Below are 19,417 nucleotides of genomic sequence, written 5' to 3'. Positions count from 1 at the left end.
TAACAATAAGTAATAATGTAATAATTCACAACACTAATACAACAACGAACAATCACAATATAATAGTACCTCAAGTTATCAACACCAACGTATGTATGACACAGCATCAACTCGTGATAACAAGATAACAACTCCTGATTATTATACTTCCGACTGAGCAAAACTAAGATAAATATTGTAAATGCAAGTTTCATTAATTGTAAGCATGATTATAGTTAACATATGGTAAATCAGTTGCTTATACATATACAAGTTAAGCTTAGTACTTACAAAATAAGAACATATCAATAGCTTAAACAAACTCTCAACCAAAACTGTAGTAACATAGCGAGAGCCAACAAAACGAACAAAAGACCCGCTCTGCTTACGCACGGTCTTTTATCACACAGTGTCACCTGTATTCCAATTACAGAATGACTACGCAGCGCCCTCAATACTCAATTCATCACAAACAATTTCCAAAATTTCGATCGATCTCCCAAAATAATGCATTTTCTTTATAATTTTTACTTTAAACCAATATAGGCCTATTGTGTGGTCATACGACTAAAAATAACTCAATCTACGAAACCAATTTGGTAACCCCTACCATGGATTTTAATCCATGCCCCTACCATGTACCATGTAAAATCATGCATATTCAAATTGAAACACAATCATGTATTATACAGATCGTGTCAGACCGCAATATTTTCGTAGTTATAATCAGCCATGAAAAAAAACAATGATGTCGTCATGTTTATTTTCTGTCGCAGTCGCAATACACAGGAGGAAGATAAGAGTAATTTCACATTCGTCGCACGTAAAATAACTAAAAATATAGGTTTGTGGTAGATATTTAATAGTCTAATTTTCTTACAAACTTTCTTTATATACTTGGTACAATTATAAAATGTATTTTTTGATCAAATAGACTGTAAATTTGAGTATTTCGGGATGGAAAACAATCGAGTAAACTTGGTTGTGGTGGTGGCCAAACAAAAATGTCCACAGCCAGCCAGTCGCGTACAAAGAAAGGCCTCTAGGCCTACTGACACTTGACTAAGGGAAATTGGCTAGCTAGTCGTACTGTACAGTACTGTACGTTTAATGTAATACAGTTGGCGTTACTATTATATACAGTGTTATGTACACATTTATTTTTAATAGCAATTACGTCTAGGCCTAATAAATAGGCTATCCTTTTTTTTAATGAATTGTATTTTATATAAAAAGTGAAGCCCTATTTTATAAATTTATGAATAAATTAATAAGCCTGTCTGTGTAGTGACCTTTGTCTTATTATTACCTGTAGAACTTGGTATTTTAACATAATTTAAAGCCATGGAACGGTCAGCGGAAAAGGATTCGGACCAAACCATGGACTATGCACAAGTCATCTTCCACAATGTCGCTGAGAATTATCCACCAGGTTGGTAACCATGTTTTAATATTGTAGTACAGTAAACTCTCCCAATACCGCACTCTCTGAAAACCAGAAACTCTCCCAATACCAGACTTTTCTTCAGAACCAAAAGGTCCCAAATTTCTTTTTACCATTAAAAACACATTTCAAATATCAGACTTTCCGGAAAACCAAACATATTTGGTGGTCCAAAGGTGTCCGGTATTGAGATAATTCACTGTCTGCTTTTTTTACATCCTTTACAGTACAGAAAGAAATTACTGCTTCGTATCTACGCGTAGCCTTTCGTAGCCTACGCGTAGGTAGATCGTAGGTCATTGTTCTCTCCTACGATGTATTGTTCGTAGCCTACGATGTATTGTTTGTAACCTACGATGTATTGTTTGTAGCCTACGATGTATTGTTCGTAGCCTACGATGTATTGTTCTCTCCTACGATGTATTGTTCTCTCCTACGATGTATTGTTCGTAGCCTACGATGTATTGTTATGATAATTATCTAGGCGCGCCTACGTAGGGTGGTTCGTAGGGCTAGTAAACACCATTGTTATCGCCTTTAGAAGCATTGACAATGCAAACAAACAATGTATTGTTTGCTAATTAAAATCCTATCTAAAGATAGTAGACGTCAATTTTTGTAGCCGCCCTACGTATCGGTTATCCTAATTTGAACGGAAATCCGCCGACGAAACGACATCGGGCCGGTGGACCTCAGCTCACGTAGAGAGAGTCGAGGCTAGCCTGTTTCGGCGGCCTACACTAAAAATTATTTAATCCTACCTTGGAATACCTACGAATTATAAAAACAACGACACCTAACCCAACAAAATATATGCAAAATAAATAAATATTCCATATTAAGATTTAACATAGGCCTGGCTTAGGCCTTTTAAAATGATTACGACATGTGTAAAGAAAAAAGCCCGAACAGAATTTGGAGTGGAAAAAACATGTGAGCAGTTTCAGAGAGAGAGTATTATGTTTCATGTCATGTGACACAAAATCCAGGTACACGATCGTCAGACCGGCAGCCACCCTCTTGTACTAGTTTTAAAAAAAACACGTGAAAGATTGCGGTAAAGCAGAGAGTATCGCGTTTCATGCCATGTGACCAAAAAAACTAGGTCTGTATTAATTACGGTCTTCTGTCGGCAGTCTTTTTGAGCGACCGATTGAACGTTCTGATACTATATTTAGAATGAATTGTTTACGATCTTTTTTTTCTCGGCATCGTTTCTGGATGGACTGGACGTTCGCTATATTAGTTGGCCTGTTCGTTATATTAGTTGGCCTGTTCGTTGCGGTTCACCTGTGTTGGATCGTGTCTCTACGTTTACATCGTGGGAAATTTATATTCGCCGTTGAGTAGGTAAACACGCACGAAGGAAAAGATTACGATTAAAAAATATTATTTATTTTTTAGTAATTTACAACTTGGTCCTCCGCCAGTTAAATTTAACACATTAATTTCACACCTTAATTACTTCACTAAGAACATCGCAGGGTTGTTTATATAGGTTACGAACTCCCTACGAAGTTCAGAACGTAGCTCATTGAAAGTTGTTTATTGAGGTTACGAAGCCAAACAATGGAACCTACGAAGCCAACAACGTAGCCTACGTTCTATCTACGAAGCTACTTCGTAGGTAAAGTTGCAGTACTTTCTTTCTGTACTGTACTCTTGTTTTCTCTACAAACAATCCATTTTTTATCTGAATTTAATTTCTAATGAAAATAGAATTACAATGAATTGTACTGTAATGAATGTACTAACAAATAGTGTATCCTCAATTTGAAAATATACAAGTAATAATAATTGATAAATTACCACTCAGCTGTATTGTGAATTTGGTTTCAGATGCTCACATTCAATGTAGCTATACTTTAACCAAGTCTATTGAGCCAAATAAGAATGATTGGGTAGGTCTGTTTAAGATAGGTTGGAGCACTACCAGAGAAAAGATCACCTATGATTGGGCACCTATGCCAAATGATTGGCAGACGGGCCAAGAGTATAAGCTGAACATTCTTTTTAATTGTAAGTACAAACAGACAAAATTACTGTATTTGCATATATTAATTTTTATTTTATTTCAATTACAACTAACAGCGATATCGCCAATTACAGCCTTATACATAAATTATATATTTTAATATCAAAACAAGGTAGCTAAAGTACAGTAAAGTTGAAACTGAAGCTTATTTGCTAATGGTCATGGTGCCCATCTCTATTTCATTTAGACCCCACTGTATTCTGCAGGTTTGTGAATTACCTTCCAAATATTTTCAAATGCCAGTACCCATTTTTTACCTCTAGGTGGGAAGGTAAATTAAAAAAAATCTTGCTCAAGGACTACAGTGACCGAAGCTTGAACTAACTCCCTCTGGATTGTGAGTCCAAACTAACCACTGCGCCACAGTGCCCCAAAACAACACAAAGAGTACAAAAACATGATATACAATATATAGACCAAAACCCAGCAGCGGTTTTACTCAACTATAAGGTATATTTACAAGGTCTGTATTGCAATTTAAGAATATGATCTTAATTTAAAATGTTGATTCTATTGACAGCATACTATCTACCTAAAGATGATGGCGAATTCTACCAGTTCTGTTACATCGACAGACTAGGCAAGATGAGGGGTGCAAGTACACCTTTCCAGTTCCTTCACCTCACTGATGTTGAGTTTGTTGAGATTGATGATGAGTATGAAGACATGTTGATGATCCAGTCTAAGACCATCATCCAGGAAGAGAAGCTAAAACGCGCCATTGATGAAAAAGAGAAGATGGTAGAGAAGCAAAAAGAGCTGGAGAATGCTAAAGATGAACTGGAAAAACAGCTGGCAGAGACATCGAAGGATCTTACAGAGAGTAATGCTAGTATTGCTGAGCTAACTTCACTTAAACAGGTTAGTTTGACATTTATTAGCTTAATCAAGAATAATTCCTGGCCTCTTTCAAGAAATGCACACACTGTTTTAGTGCCTTATAAAGTATCAATTTATCCTATTGTCATTTTATGTGGAATTTTTTGTCTTAAGTAGACTCAACCTTAAATGTTCTCATCTCTCACAGGAATTGTCATTAGAGTTAAACAATCTGGAAAATCAAAGGAGCCTATTGGAGACAAACGTGGGTTTGGCGTCTGACAAAATCAAGAAACTAGAAGAGGAGAATGCACGCTACAAAACGATGCTGGAATCTACAGAAGCTGACTTACAAGAAGTAGTTGCAAACAACAACACATTGAGTTCAATCAGAGATCAACTAACAGCTGAACTTATGGATGTTAAGAAAGAGAAGGACCAATATAAGGTATGCACAATCATTTTTTTTTTTTTCATACGCATCCAACAGCGAGTAACTCTCCAATTACAGGATGGATAAACTATTTAATAATTTATCGTGCTTATAAACTAAGTCTCATTTGAGGCTTAGGTAGTGGAGTTGAAAGAGTTGTGAGTTACAACCATGGCACTAGGACAGAATTGAACCCTGGACCTTAGGATTGGAGAGCAAGCATGTTAACCACCAAGATACAGCTCCACTTTTGTTATAAAAAGGGTCTAAAAGTAAAGTGCTGAACTTAACATAAAATTTATAGGCCGGGGTCTGATGGTTCCCCCTCTTGAATCCCCTGACGCAACAGTATCCACAATAGTTCCTCTTTGGTTCCTTAAAGCTCTGTCTACACTATCAAACTAGTTTGACAAAATGGTAGTAATATGTTTAAATATGGTTGTGATATGCCCAAATATGGTAGTGATATAACATCATCGTGTCCATATTTGGGCACATCACATTTTCTTTTGTCACATAAAGTTTGATACTTATAGTGTAGACAAAGCTTAAGAAATATATATGATGTACATTTATTTCTAGTGTTTACATTATTTCTATTTCCTTGTAATATTTCAGGAACAGTTTCTCTCATCTGAACAGGAAGTAAAAGCTCTTGAAGTGTTGCTTCAAGATATGCGTAGGCGTTCAGAAAAATCATGTGAATTGAAACGTGAGCATGAGGACGAGAAGAAAAAGATTGAAAAAGAACTCCTGGTTGCCAGAGCTGATAGAGTATGTTGATTACTTTTATTTCACTTATGCCCTGTTCTCACTTCATAAATTTATACTACTTATTAACATATTTTGATCTCCCATTTTATTTCACATTTTCATACACTTATTCTCAAACCCAGCAAAATTGTGGATTAAAGTATTGTTGTTGTATAGTGGGGAGAACTATTATTAGCATAATGTACTGTGATTGGTCAGTTAAATGCAAAAGAGTAATAAGCTGTGTTTACACTATCAAACTTTATGTGACAATGTGCCCATATATGGATATAATGATGTCATATCACTACCATATTTAAGCATCACTACCATATATGGGCACATCACATCTTTTTTTATCAAACTAGTTTGATAGTGTAAACAGAGCTTTACACCAACCATCAACAAATGAAAGCTGTTAGTGTAGGCAGGTATTGACCTTGAAAATGACCTCACCCTGCATAGTTTTAATCTTTATTTCCTGTCATAACAGGATTATATTTGTATTATATAATTTATCTAAATTATCTATCATAGTGTTATCAGTGTTGCGTGTTTTATCACAATTGTTATTGTTTTTATGTTTATAATAATATTTTATATCGGAAACCTATAAGCTGACCTGATTAATCTGGTTTTCCAAACATTATATTATTCCAAATGTGTTTTCAAAAGTAACAAATCTTTGTCCTTTTGGACCTTAAAGCTCTGTCCACACCAAGTTTGACAAAAAAAAGTGTGATGTACCCAAATATGGTAGTGATATGCCCAAATATGGCAGTGATATGACATCATCCATATTTGTGCACATCAGTTTGATAGTGTAGACAGAGCTTTAGAAAAGTCTAGTTGTAGTAGAGTTTCCGGTTTTTAGAAAGTATAATATTGGAATAGTCAACATGTATAGATAATATTCTCAACACTATATTACATTTTATCCATATTATATTAATAATTTTAGGACTATTTGAGAAGCAATGAAAATCGTTTGGAACAAGTAGAAAGTCAACTAGCAGCTACACAACAGACAAAGTCTATGCTAACAGAAGAGATTAGCACATTGAAAACAGTTCAACACAAATTATCTAAAGATCTGGAGGTAACCAAATAAATATTTAGAATATTACTGTATATATTGTAAATGATATTTACAAGAATTTTCAAGTCAATACAACATGTCTACAGAATATAAAATAGAATTTGTCATACCTTTAAAGATTAAATAGCAGATAATAATGCTTAAAAGTTTTACTTTAAATTAATATTCTATTGTTCCAACAGGGCTGCAGCTTAGAAACAACAGGGCTGCAGCTTTAGCAACAACAGAGCTGCAGCAGACACTAGTGTTACTCCACAAACTTCCTGACCCTGGGTTACTTATGCCCAAATAAACATTTGAAATGAAAATGAAATGACTAAATATTATAAATGATAAGATTAATAATAGGAATTAAGAACTAATGTGTTTTGTTATTTGATACATTTTGCTAGAATGCATCAATTGAGAAGGACCATGTGAACGACAAACTATTGAAAACAAGAGAACAGTTCAGAAAGAAAGAAGCCACACTGCAACAAAAGATTATTCGACAAGAACACGCTTTTAGGGAGAAAGAGGGCCTTCTGCAGGAACAGCTAGAGGTCATGCGACAGAGTATGAATAAATTAGCCAAGGTAACAAACATTTAACCTTTCTCTTTTATTTCCTTAAAACGTCTCTCATTTTGTATTTACTTTTTACATAATTAAATATATAAATGTTCTTACCCTCATTCTTATCTATAAAAAAAAAGTTTCAATAAGTTTTATTTTTCTTGCATATTCACATTTCTCAAATGATTAAAGCTCTGTCTACATTATCAACCTTGTTATGACAAAAAAGTGTGATGTACCAAATAAGTAGTGATATGGCATCATTATGTCCATATATGGGCACACCACATTTTTTGTCACATAATATTTGCTAATGTAAACAGAACTTTATACTTATTAAAATTGAATTTCAACAGAGAAAGAAATGTTGCATTCTGGTAATAATACTAATATACACTTTCATGACTTGAGATATACAACATAGAGGGCGCACCAAGATGGCTAGCGTGTTTCTGTTAATCTCCCGATAAAATATATTGATTTTAATTTATTAGTTTGTCAGTACATCCATTCATTCATCTTTTTTTTGGAACACCATAATGACATATATCCATAGCAAAAGAGAATGTATCAATTGATTATTAGTATACAAATAATAACTATATTGCACGCCATGTGACCCACAATCGTCCAATCAAATGACAGGAATTTACTTAGGTGTTATATAATAATAGATAATGTATGGATTCTATTTAGGATCATGAAAAACTACAGAAGAATGTGAAAGACACGGTGGTAGGAGGGCCGTCAGAGGCATTGAGGGTGGCTCTAGATGATATCACAGCTAAGCTAAAGAGGAGACAAATTTTTTATGATCAGCTGTTCAAAGAAAAAGTTGAACTAGAGAAGAAATTGGTATGATATATTTTATTCATCATTATCGACCATATTGACCACTCTACCTTTTTTTTCCCCTATATTTATGTATTTATTTTTATATTTATTGTACAGTATTTTCATTGTAATGTTTTTTCTATTTAGTTAATGGTTGTCTCTGCTTAAAGTCTATTTCTAGACTTATTTTGACCATCATCCACATTTATAAATAATTAATGATTTATTAAGAATATATATGTATTATTTGTGGAAAATCAATAAACAAACATTACACCCAGTTTTTGCCTTAATATGGTCATTCTCAACATAAAATAAATAATATTTTAAATGTTGATGTACAGTTTTGTGAAATTATTATTACATTATTTTTGTTAGATTGCCATTGAGCAAGAGAAAACCGATTTGATTCAAGAAAGAAATGACTACAAGACGCGTCTTGGAATGGCAGCAGAGGAGTACAAAAGCAAGTTTTTAGAATGTCATCAATTACAGAGAAAACTTAACAAAGTTGACAAGAGGCAACAGAAGGAGGACGAGACAGACGAGGCTGTCAGGAGTAAGTTATCTTAAATCAAACTTGTGTGATGTGCCCAAATATGGTAGTGATATGTCCAAATATGGTAGTGATATCATGTCCATATGGTTGTGATTGCCAACATGATGGTGGCGATTGGCAATATTATATACATGAAGAGTTCTCTGTATGTCTTGAATGGCAAATGTTTATTTTCTCTTCTTACTATTCCATATTGATAATCAACAGAAGAAGCAAGCACAATGCTACAGCAGGCTTGTGAAGGGGCAGTAGACAAAGGCACTCAATCTGGTATACCTGCTGTTGCACTGAAAGACCTACCAGATAAACAGCCTGACAGAGATAATACATTTGATATTAATGAAGTTAAACAACAACTACACACAATGGAAGAAGAACTAACCAAACGTGATAATAAAATCAAAAAGTATAAAAAGTTATATCAGGTGCGTAACATGTTTGATAATAATAATAATATTTTAAACAGGAGTGAGAATAGGCTAAAGCCCAAACAGATTCTGCACTCACTCCATAAACAACATAGACCAAACCCAGTACCGTTTTGATTACGATCATTCGGTCATTCAGGAAATTGCCTCCAAACGCAAAACCAAGCACTCTCAGAATTTGTACTACTAAATGGTACAGCTTGAATTATTTTACACTACCATATCTAAAATACAAACAAACGTTCAATCTGTTGGGATAGTTAACTCTACTTTTAGAATTACATGTACATAAAAAAAAAACTTAACATCGAAACACACTTGCTGATTACAATTGTTTGTCTATAATTTAAATAACCTAGTAGTGCCATAATTTAATTGTTAAATCGTTTTTAACAGTATTTTACGTGGCCTATGACATTTTTACAATCTACATTATTAATAGTATTTTAACATTGCATTGTGATGTATTTTTCTTTGTTGTCTTAATTATGCCAAGCAAAATGAATTAAAGTGGACCAATAAAATTTCTTGAATCTTGAATAACAGTTATATATAAACCATCTTCTTGAATGCAATTAACCCTGTTATGAAATGTTTTTCTTTGATTCACAGGAAGAGAAGATAAGAAATGAAGAACAGTGCTCAATGTTTAGTAACCAGATGAAAGATCTTCACAACCGATTGATGGATGAAACACAAGTAAAGGAGGCAATGAAGAAAGATTTTGACAGGCTTTACCAAGAAAAAGAGGTAAGATCACTGTCATTATTTGATTTTGATTTGGTAACATTTATTTAACCAATAGAACATAATAATAACAATACACACATACATATAGGTAGATATATACATTTAAAGATGATATATAAAGGAAATAATTTAAAAAAATGATAATAATAATAATAATGCATGTGATGTAAATGAGATGCTGTATTACCAAATATTCCTTTGATACTTCGGAAATAGATAGTATGTGGAGATACAGCACTGGGAATCGAGTGCTATCTGTAAATCAATTTACTATTGGTAAACCTTGGTTTTTCCCTAAAAACATAAAATAAATAATAAATAAAACCGTTTTTTTATCAGTTTATGATCCAACAACTGAAGGTAGAAGTTGAGGCTTTGAAGGCTGCGAACCAAGCTGCAAACCAAGCTGCAAACCATTGCAGTAGTTCAGCAGCAACACAAGAAGATCCAGTAAGAAGAAAACCAAGTATCTACGTGAATCCATATGCTAAAGATACAACGGACCAAGTGTATGACAATCCCTATACCCCACGTCCAAAACATGTTGTTGTCTTTCAACCCAAGAGAGAAGCCAACAACTTAGATGTCGGTGGATCCGAGGAAGTATCTCTTTTACCGCCAAGGAATCCGCCAGCAACAATGAACCTACCAGAACCATTGGAGCCTGTGATGACTCAAGGAGCAAAGATTGCTGCAATGAAGAATGTCATACAGAAAACCACTGTTGCTATTGATGAGCTGGATCCAGTGCAAGTGAATCTAGCTAATGCAATTCCATCCCCTGCTGCTGCTGTTGCTCCTAACAGCTCTACCCAAGATGATGACAAGTAGGATTTTTTTTTTCTTATTAAATTACAAAAGATTTTAAAAATTACAATTTACCGACTATTCACTGATAGTTGTTTTAATCTGGTTCATTTTATTTGTGGAACAGAAACAAAAATTAATTTTGATATTGTAGGTTTTATAATAATAACACTGTAATAAGATTTATTAAAGGGGGATTCTGGGTTTAAAATTGCTTTTAAATATCGTTTATTTATTAAATAAAAAATATTATAACAATATAGACATGTCAGAATGAAGAAGTAATAACGAGAAATTTAAAAAATTAAATTTCATATACATTTTAGGGTAAATTCATGGAAAGTCTGTTTTTTAGCAGCTTAGGGAAGCTCATTAATATTCATGAGATATTCACAAAATCACGTCATCAGTGGATTCCAAACTCGCGACGTCATGTACAGTGTGTTTGTCAACTAATTTACATCCCTCTCCCCTGTCAAACGACAACCACCCGATCATTGTGAAATACATTTTTTGTAGATTTTCTAAGCTAGGCCTAAAGTGTAATAATAACAGTAGTAGCATATATTTATTTGACATTTAATGAAATACAAAATTTAGTACAGATTATATATAGATTGTATACAGTTATACTATTTTTATACCTCGAATAGTACAGATCGTATTATCGGCTTCAAGTACTAGGCTAGGCCTAGCCTAAATTATTTTTTGTCATGGGTGAGAGCCATTCTGACTAGGGATTCCATGCCACGATGGCTACCCTACGTTTTACATTGGGGCCCATCATGGGCCTAGCTAGCCTACTAGTACTACTAAACGATTGGCCCATAAATAACAAAACTCAGTGGATCCAAACCCATCCTATCAACCAAACTCCTAAACAATCTAAACCTAAAACGTTCTACAAAATCGGCTGTAAATATTGAGGCAAAACAAGGTCCGATCGCCGTCCGCACGTATGCCTATGGTGTCCCGATCGTCTAAGTAGGCCTAAAATAGGCCTAGTTTACTCTCCAAAAAAGCGGATACTGCATCAAGCAAGTAGACCAGGTAGTAGGAAGGAGACCTGGCCGATCCGGCCCAGTTAAAAATTGAGCTAGCTAGTGTAGTAGACCCTATGCGAATTGATACTACCAGGCCTTTTACTATAGGCTACACTTGTTAAAATTAGCAATACTTATGTTTACAAATATTCCAACTCTCTCATTCGAGCTATATTATCTATACCATTCCGGTAGGTCGAGTCGACCTTCAATCAAATACTGTACATCGTTCATGTTGTGATTATAGACGGGGTATACTCGACCCGACCAGTTTGGTATTGTATACTGTATCTGCTTATCACGTGACGATGCCAGGCATGGGCAGAGAGAGCACGTGTATCGTCGTCTCGCTCTCCTCGCTCAGGAATGTATACGTTACGCTTCATTGATTTTGAAGGCTTTCCCTAAGTCAGTGCGAAAATCGGCAAACGTAAAGTGCAAACATATCTAAGTTTTCACTGTTTTGATAAATTTTCATAGAAAATTGACTTCATAAATGGGAAGACCGACTAAAATTACATCAGATAAGTATAATTTTACAAAAGTAATTGATATGGTTAATGATAACGAGTCGTCGGAAGATTGACCATTTCACGAATTTCCTATTCTGTAACACAGTGTCATATCGCCGTAGCTGCACTTGTAATCTGGCCTCATTTCACAGCCTTCGTTCTGCTTCACTGGGCGCTTATATAAATTGAAACTTTTACCGTTCAAGAGACAAACAAATATATTTTACATTTTTTACTATTCATTTTAAACCCGGAACCACCCTTTAAGCGCACATATCCACCCAACTGCTCAAGGCGCCTTTGAAAATCCTAATTTGTAATATTTCACAAACCTTTATAGATACTTAAACCTGATAGATATGTGACGTCTACAAAAGACTGATAGACCTTCCTTTCAATTTATTTATTTTAACAATATTCTACGAGTGTGGTCCATCCAGTCGATAGGGACCCTCACAAAAATACAATATGACAAAACATAAACATGCAACAATTAAAATAAATATAATTTATAAAGATAAACAAAATAAAATAATGTATTATTTATTTAATGTAATAATGTACAAAATAATTAGAATCAAAAGAGTAATAAAGAAAAACAAATTAAGGCCTTGTCTACACTATCAAACTTTATGTGACAAAAAAATGTGATGTCCCCATATATGGACATGATGATGTCATATCACTACCATATTTGGGCACATCACACTTTTTTGACTAGTTTGACAGAGCTTAAGAATTAATGTTTCATTAAATATATTTATAGGGAAGATGTGGCTGTAGAGTTCCATGATGCTCCAGAGTTTCCAGTCGAGCCTCAAATAAGATGTCCCGAGTGTCAGTTGGTGTTCCCACCATCTACTCCACCCCAATATTTTATTGACCACGTCACGTCGCACGCTGGAAAGCAGTGTCCTATGTGTGAATTTACCTGCACGCCAGAGAAAAGTCAGGAAGAATTTGAGGCGCATGTACAACAGCACTTTCGAGATTAACTTAAAGCCTTTATCTAGATATTATCTATATATTAGATATTATCTAGATTAACTGAAAGCTTTTGTCTAGATATTATTCCCGTACATATAATAAACTATTGCTTTGTACAGTACATAATAAGTTGAACATGCTTTCATTGATTTTAATGATTATTATTTACTTGTTTCTTTTCATTAACTTTTGCCCATACATATTTCACCTACTTGTCAGTTACGTAACAAACACTATATTTTACAATCTCTTAATTTCACAAACATCTTTTACTGTAGTATTACTGGTAATAATAAACATCGTAAAAGATTATGTTTATACTTAAAACACAGGTGGTCCTAACCAGGCGGATGATTTATTTCATGGTACTGGTGGTTCAAATATTAACCACGCCCTGAATTATGTTAATTACAAAGATAGCTGTACATAAATAAGAAAATGTTAGTTCATAAAAATAATGTTGTTTCTTCATGTTAATATGATTCATACTATTATGTCACTCAATATAAAACATTATTAAAGTAGGCTTACTGAGTTATTGCTTACAATACATTGTTATAGAAATATAGTCACAGAAAAAACATAATAAAACTTTATAGTAAGGATAATAAAATTAAAGTATTTACGATATTAGTGGGTTTTTCCCATTGTAAATGTGGACACACTGTGTCATTGAATTTAGCATAATATATTAATAACTAAATTGTATTATCAATGTTTTACATTTAACAGTAATTAATTTAAACATTGCAAAACTAAAAGTACAAAATGTTAAATTTGTTTATTTCAGTTTATATTTGCACATGCTGTTATTAAGTGTGCCAGTCTGTTGGTCCCATCATGCTAATTATAATCTATAGGATTATGTACATGATTTATAGCTATTAAATAATTGTAGAAACCAAGTGACATTTAAGCTGTCTACATTATCAAACTTTATGTGACACAACGATGTGATGTGTCCATATATGGATATGATGATGTCATATCACTAACATATTTTGGCATATCACTACCATATTGGAGCAAATCACACTTTTTTGTCAAACTAGTTTGATAGTGTAGACAGAGCTTTAAACTAATTACCTATCTATAATAACAATAAAATTGTTTCAATGTGAAGAAAGTTGCATGTCAAAATAGAAATCGAAATAAACATAAATTTGATATTGGCAGGACATGACCTGCGAAAACGGCTTGAATCACCTGAATTATAATTGTATTACAATAGCAACAATGTTAATGTTTAGCCAAATTCTTTTGTTCATTTTTAGTTAAGAAATTGAGACCTGTATATAAAAAACTATGTTCAATATTATATTGGGTTGAACGATTTTCTGATGATAGATTTTTTTTTCTCCATCAATATCATGGATAAGAACAATTATTTTCATGATGTGAGGCATCATTTATCCATCGGTTGATCTAAAGTTTTTACGTGTATAGAGAGAGATATATAGACAGAGTTTACCTGCAGAGTGTGTTGAAATGGATATTGACGGATCGTGTTTGTGAACACATCGTGTTATTTATTGAATGGATGGATTGAATGTTTTTTGAAAGATTTAAATAAATATTAAATGAAAACTGTGTTGTTTGTATTTTCTATTCTACCACACGTTTTGTTCCATATTTAAATATGCGATATCACTTTCACTATGAAATAGGGGGATGTGGCTGCTACAAGAGACCATGAGACCATGAGAGGATGAAGCTAGCGCGCGTTACCCCTATTTACAAATCTGGTCCAAAATCTGATCTTTCTAATTATCGACCCATCTCCATTCTATCCATTTTTTCAAAAGCCCTGGAAAGAGTAATTTATGACCGAATATTTTCATTTATTACCAAATTCAACATACTTTTCAACAGACAATACGGTTTCAGAAAGGGACACAACACGTCAATGGCTCTCATCGACCTGACAAATAAAATTATAGACGCTTTCGAAAACCGCCATCTTGCAATCGGCATTTTCATAGACCTTTCCAAGGCTTTTGATACTATTGACCACAGTATTCTTCTACACAAATTATCTCACTATGGAATCCGTGGATCTGCAATTAATCTCTTAAATAGTTACCTCTCCAATCGTGCCCAATGTACCAAATACTCTCACTCCATATCCACTTTTAGTCCTATCACATGCGGCGTCCCTCAAGGATCTCTACTTGGCCCCCTCTTATTTATTCTATACATCAATGATATTCACTTCTCTTCAAAGCTCCTTAATTTTTTCCTTTATGCTGACGACACTACTGTTCTTTATTCTAACAAAAATGTCCAATCCTTATTCAATACAGTCAACTCCAATTTGATAAATTTGTCCCAATATTTTGCAGCTAATAAACTTTCTCTTAATCATAAAAAATGTAGCTTCATCCTCTTTGGGACCCCACAACTATTAAAATCTATTGACTTATCAGCCAACAGAATTACCATTGACAACCATGATATACCTTGTGTTCAATCAGCTAAGTTTTTAGGTGTAGTTATGGACAGCAATCTAACATGGAAAAATCATATTAAAGAAGTAGAGAATAAAACTTCCAAAAGCGTTGGTATCATTTCTAGGTTATCCTCATTTGTACCCCTTAATATTCTTCGAACCCTTTACTGCTCCCTCATTCTTCCCTATTTGAGCTACTGTAACATTGTCTGGGCCAATACTTACGTATCCAACCTCAGTAAACTGCAAATTATACAAAAGAAGGCTATCAGGATTATATCTGGCGCTCCACCGCGGTCCCATTCTTCCCATTTATTTTCCAAACTTAATCTCCTCAAACTCATTGATATAAACATAATGCAACAAGGCAAATTTGTATTCTCCGCCCTGCATTCCACTTCTCCAAATCATTTAAACAATATGTTTATTCCGAATTTTTCTATTCACAATTACCCTACACGTTCTAGAACTAATATACACATACCTATCCACAACACCAATTATTTTCAAAACAGTATTAGATACTCCGGTCCATCAATGATGAACAGTTTACCACCCCCAATTACAAATGCTGTTTCAATTTCTTTATTTTCCAAAAAATTAAAACAACACCTAATGTTAAAGTATTAAAAAGACAACAATCGAATGTCGCAATTTGATTTATGCTGCTGAACATTGATCTACTGTGGTTTTTGAGTTTTATTTTCTGATTCTACAATTTGATTGATCTATTTTTTATCAATTTATTTATTTATTTATTTATTTTATTTATTTTTTTTTAATTAATTAATTAATTTATTTATTTTTTATTTTTCCTTTTCTGTGCGTTTTTTTGTCTTGTTTGTTTCTCTTTATTTCCACTCTTATTCAATTATCCATTTTATTTGCATAGGCATACCCAGCACAAGATTTCCTCATCTTCTCGGGATTATGCCTTCCTCCATAGCCAATTTTCTTAAATTCACTTTTCTGTTGTTTTATCCAACAAACATCTATTTCATTTTTTATATTCCTTACCATTTTTGTTTATTATTTTGTACTGTATTGCTATGGAGGAAAATAAATGTCTTTTGAAATGAAATGAAATGAAAAATGGGAGGGTGGCAGAATTCTCTCGGGCTATAGTAGAAATCATAATTCATGAGATTAAAAATGAATGGTATATTAGTTTTCAGTTCAGTTTCAGTTTTTATTTTCCAATATAAAACATAGTGTAAATGAATATATGCATAAAAAATGGAAGGATGACCAAAAAAGAGCAAAACTTGTACAGTGTTTGGCCACCTTAACAAAATAATTAATACATGATACAAACATAATTGAAGCACAGGACGAGACAATACTAGCTAAACATGTTGGCATATGAACTCAAAGATAGTGCGATAAAACCAAAAGAAGCAAAAGAACAATGTAAATGTAAACATATTTGTAACACTCATTGATAAGTTAAGAACAAGTTATTTTTATACAACTTTTTAAATACTTTGACAGATGATGAATTACGAATAGAAGCATCAATACTGTTCCAAATTGGACCATGTCCTCTGATAGTGTTTCTACCCATATCGGTAACAAAATTATAAGGACGATAAGTATCAAAGGACCTGATGCCATAATTATGAACTGAGTTTACTCTAACAAAATAATTAGAAAAGTTAGCTGGTAATAAGTTATTCTTAAATTTGTACATGAAAACACCTTTTGATAACTTATGAATATCATACACAGTTAAGTTGTTAAGACTAGCAAATAATGGTGGTGAATGCTCAAGCAATTCAGAATTTGTGCATAAACGCATTATGCCATTATAGGGAACGCTAAGCATGGACATAGATCAAATACCTCGCGTTGCGCTAAGCTAAGTGTTTGGTCGAGTGGTATAGACTTCAAAGAAAACGGAGCCCTTGTTTCGATGCCCATCTATGTTTTTGTACTACTGACTTGAAAGAGATTATTATTATTATTTAAAGGGGTACCGATAAGTCCAGTTATATTTAGGAAGTATATCCTATAGGTCTGTAATCATCTTGTAATTATTTATCATTGAAAACAATTTGTATCTTGCATTATTCCTTATTTTGCCTTAACTTAATAGGAAAAAAATAATGCGGGCGAGTTTATTCCCTTACTTAAAATAATTATAATCCGAATTAATGTTGTAATCAAGATGATGGTTGGATGCATCGCTATAATAAATGCAATAAAACAACAGGACACTGAGCTCACATTGCCAAGATAGGAACTCGTAACAGTCTTTGATCTTATGTCTGGCTGCGACAAATACTAACAGGTACTGTGTGTACATAATTCTCCGCAACGCGCGGTGTCTGTTAAGGGGCGTGGAACTGATCGTGTCGCAGCCACAGATAAACCCTTTGATCACCGGCGCTCGACAGCACCCTGTTGGATTGCCTTGCTACGATAAAGAAATACTATACTAGATCTAGAGCAACTTATCATCTGGTTTGTGTTTGATTTTTAGGGGTACGCGCATTTCAACGTTAAAAGTAGGTGGAAAAGTAAACTTTTATGAAGGTATAAGCAGAGGGCGACAGTAAATACATTGATAAAATTGATAAAATCATTCAACCATTTACAATCCAGGCTTTTTGACAAAAAAAAAACCAGGCAGTTTATAAAATACAATATACCGTAACAGTCATGGCGTCGGATAATGCTAAAATGGTAAAAATTGAGAATTCCGGACAACTTTCTTCGCAGGATTTCAATAAAAGTGGTAAGTTTCTTCTGGTATTTTTAATTGTGACACTATAGGTAATAAACCACACCTAGTCAAGTTAAGGTGTGCTGATACCAAGTTCTTACTACAGGTAGCCTACTTAAAACTATACCAAGAACAGTTATTTAATTTTATTTCATTTATTTATTTCACTTTACAAATATATAAACATAAAGTGGAGGAGCCTAAAAGAAAGCAAAGCTTGAGGTGAATAGGCTCCTCAAAACAAAACAAAATAAAATATAAATAAAATAACACAATTAGAAACTCCAAAAAAACAACAATTTAACTCATATCTTTTATCTAACACATAAGTTTAACATGTCTAAAACTAAAAAAAGTAAAAATAGATTATATAAATTATTTAAGAAATATCCAAATATGTAAATAATAAAAGAATTTACAAAGAACCTTCAACCAATAATAGTTTAAATTGACGTTTAAATAAAGCACAGTTATGAGATTTTTTAAGAGATAAAAGGAGAGAATTCCAGAGTTTAGGTTCTGTGGGTATTAATTTTAAGACTAGTTCGAGTAAGTGGCAGGTGATACTGATCTTTTTATCTTGTTTGGTGAGTGTGGTATTGTTTATTTTCTGTGAATTTACTGGATATTATGGGTTATCATGACATATTCTCTAACAATTGTATTTGTTGTCTCATGCAGGCTATTCAATCACATTTATTTCCATCAAAATAACAAAAAAAGTACAATAAAAAGTACAATTTATGAGGCGGACGTACAACAAAGGAAGAGACTGTAAAAAACGTTGTAAACCTTCTGAATATCGAAGCCGTCACGCGTTTTCAGTATGATAAAATACTAAATATAGTAAAAGATATTTATACTCGATTAAAAACAAAAATAATTATATATAATACCACCATTAGGATGAGCATAAGCATAGCCTATAACAAGGCATTTTATCAGAATCTAAACAGTCTTTTATTTAGCTCACGTTGGTTGTTTGTCTGCTTACTTTCTCTTTTATGCTAATTAATTGTCCTTCATTTACATATAATTGTTTTAACAGATGGTACATAGAACTGTCGACTCATGCTTATTATTTTACGAAACAAAAAAAGATTTGACCAATCATCTCATGGAACATTTCATTTAATCTTTTATTTCGGAAGAATACAGGAGTACAAAATTCCATAGCTCAAGAACAGTAACACGTAAAGAGTGAAGA

At 33.4% G+C, this 19,417-nt stretch overlaps 1 protein-coding gene across 1 annotated transcript; it reads left to right on the top strand.

Annotated features, from left to right (window-relative positions):
• The first annotated feature begins 751 nt into the window (after nt 1–751).
• Nucleotides 752–14,617, top strand: LOC144850624 (tax1-binding protein 1 homolog). The gene is made up of 14 exons (XM_078707958.1): nt 752–823; nt 1,295–1,411; nt 3,263–3,442; nt 3,979–4,319; nt 4,486–4,725; nt 5,329–5,484; nt 6,425–6,562; nt 6,955–7,137; nt 7,813–7,971; nt 8,329–8,509; nt 8,717–8,934; nt 9,550–9,687; nt 10,027–10,514; nt 12,816–14,617. The coding sequence occupies exons 2-14, from the start codon at nt 1,324–1,326 to the stop codon at nt 13,042–13,044; spliced, it is 2,739 nt and encodes a 912-aa protein (XP_078564084.1). The 5' UTR covers nt 752–823; nt 1,295–1,323; the 3' UTR covers nt 13,045–14,617.
• The last annotated feature ends 4,800 nt before the right edge of the window (nt 14,618–19,417 follow it).

The sequence above is a fragment of the Antedon bifida genome, chromosome 1 (assembly GCF_963402885.1).
Source record: "Antedon bifida chromosome 1, ecAntBifi1.1, whole genome shotgun sequence".
Taxonomy (NCBI): Eukaryota; Metazoa; Echinodermata; class Crinoidea; order Comatulida; family Antedonidae; genus Antedon; species Antedon bifida.
The sequence above is the reverse complement of the archived record's forward strand: the minus strand, read 5'-3'. Positions and strand labels throughout refer to the sequence as shown.

Coding starts and splice junctions, on each gene's coding strand:
- LOC144850624 (XM_078707958.1), top strand. CDS start 1,324: ATGGAACGGTCAGCGGAAAAGGATTCGGACCAAACCATGGACTATGCA. Junction 4,320..4,485: donor AGCTAACTTCACTTAAACAG/GTTAGTTTGACA, acceptor CATCTCTCACAG/GAATTGTCATTAGAGTTAAA. Junction 10,515..12,815: donor TCTACCCAAGATGATGACAA/GTAGGATTTTTT, acceptor ATATATTTATAG/GGAAGATGTGGCTGTAGAGT.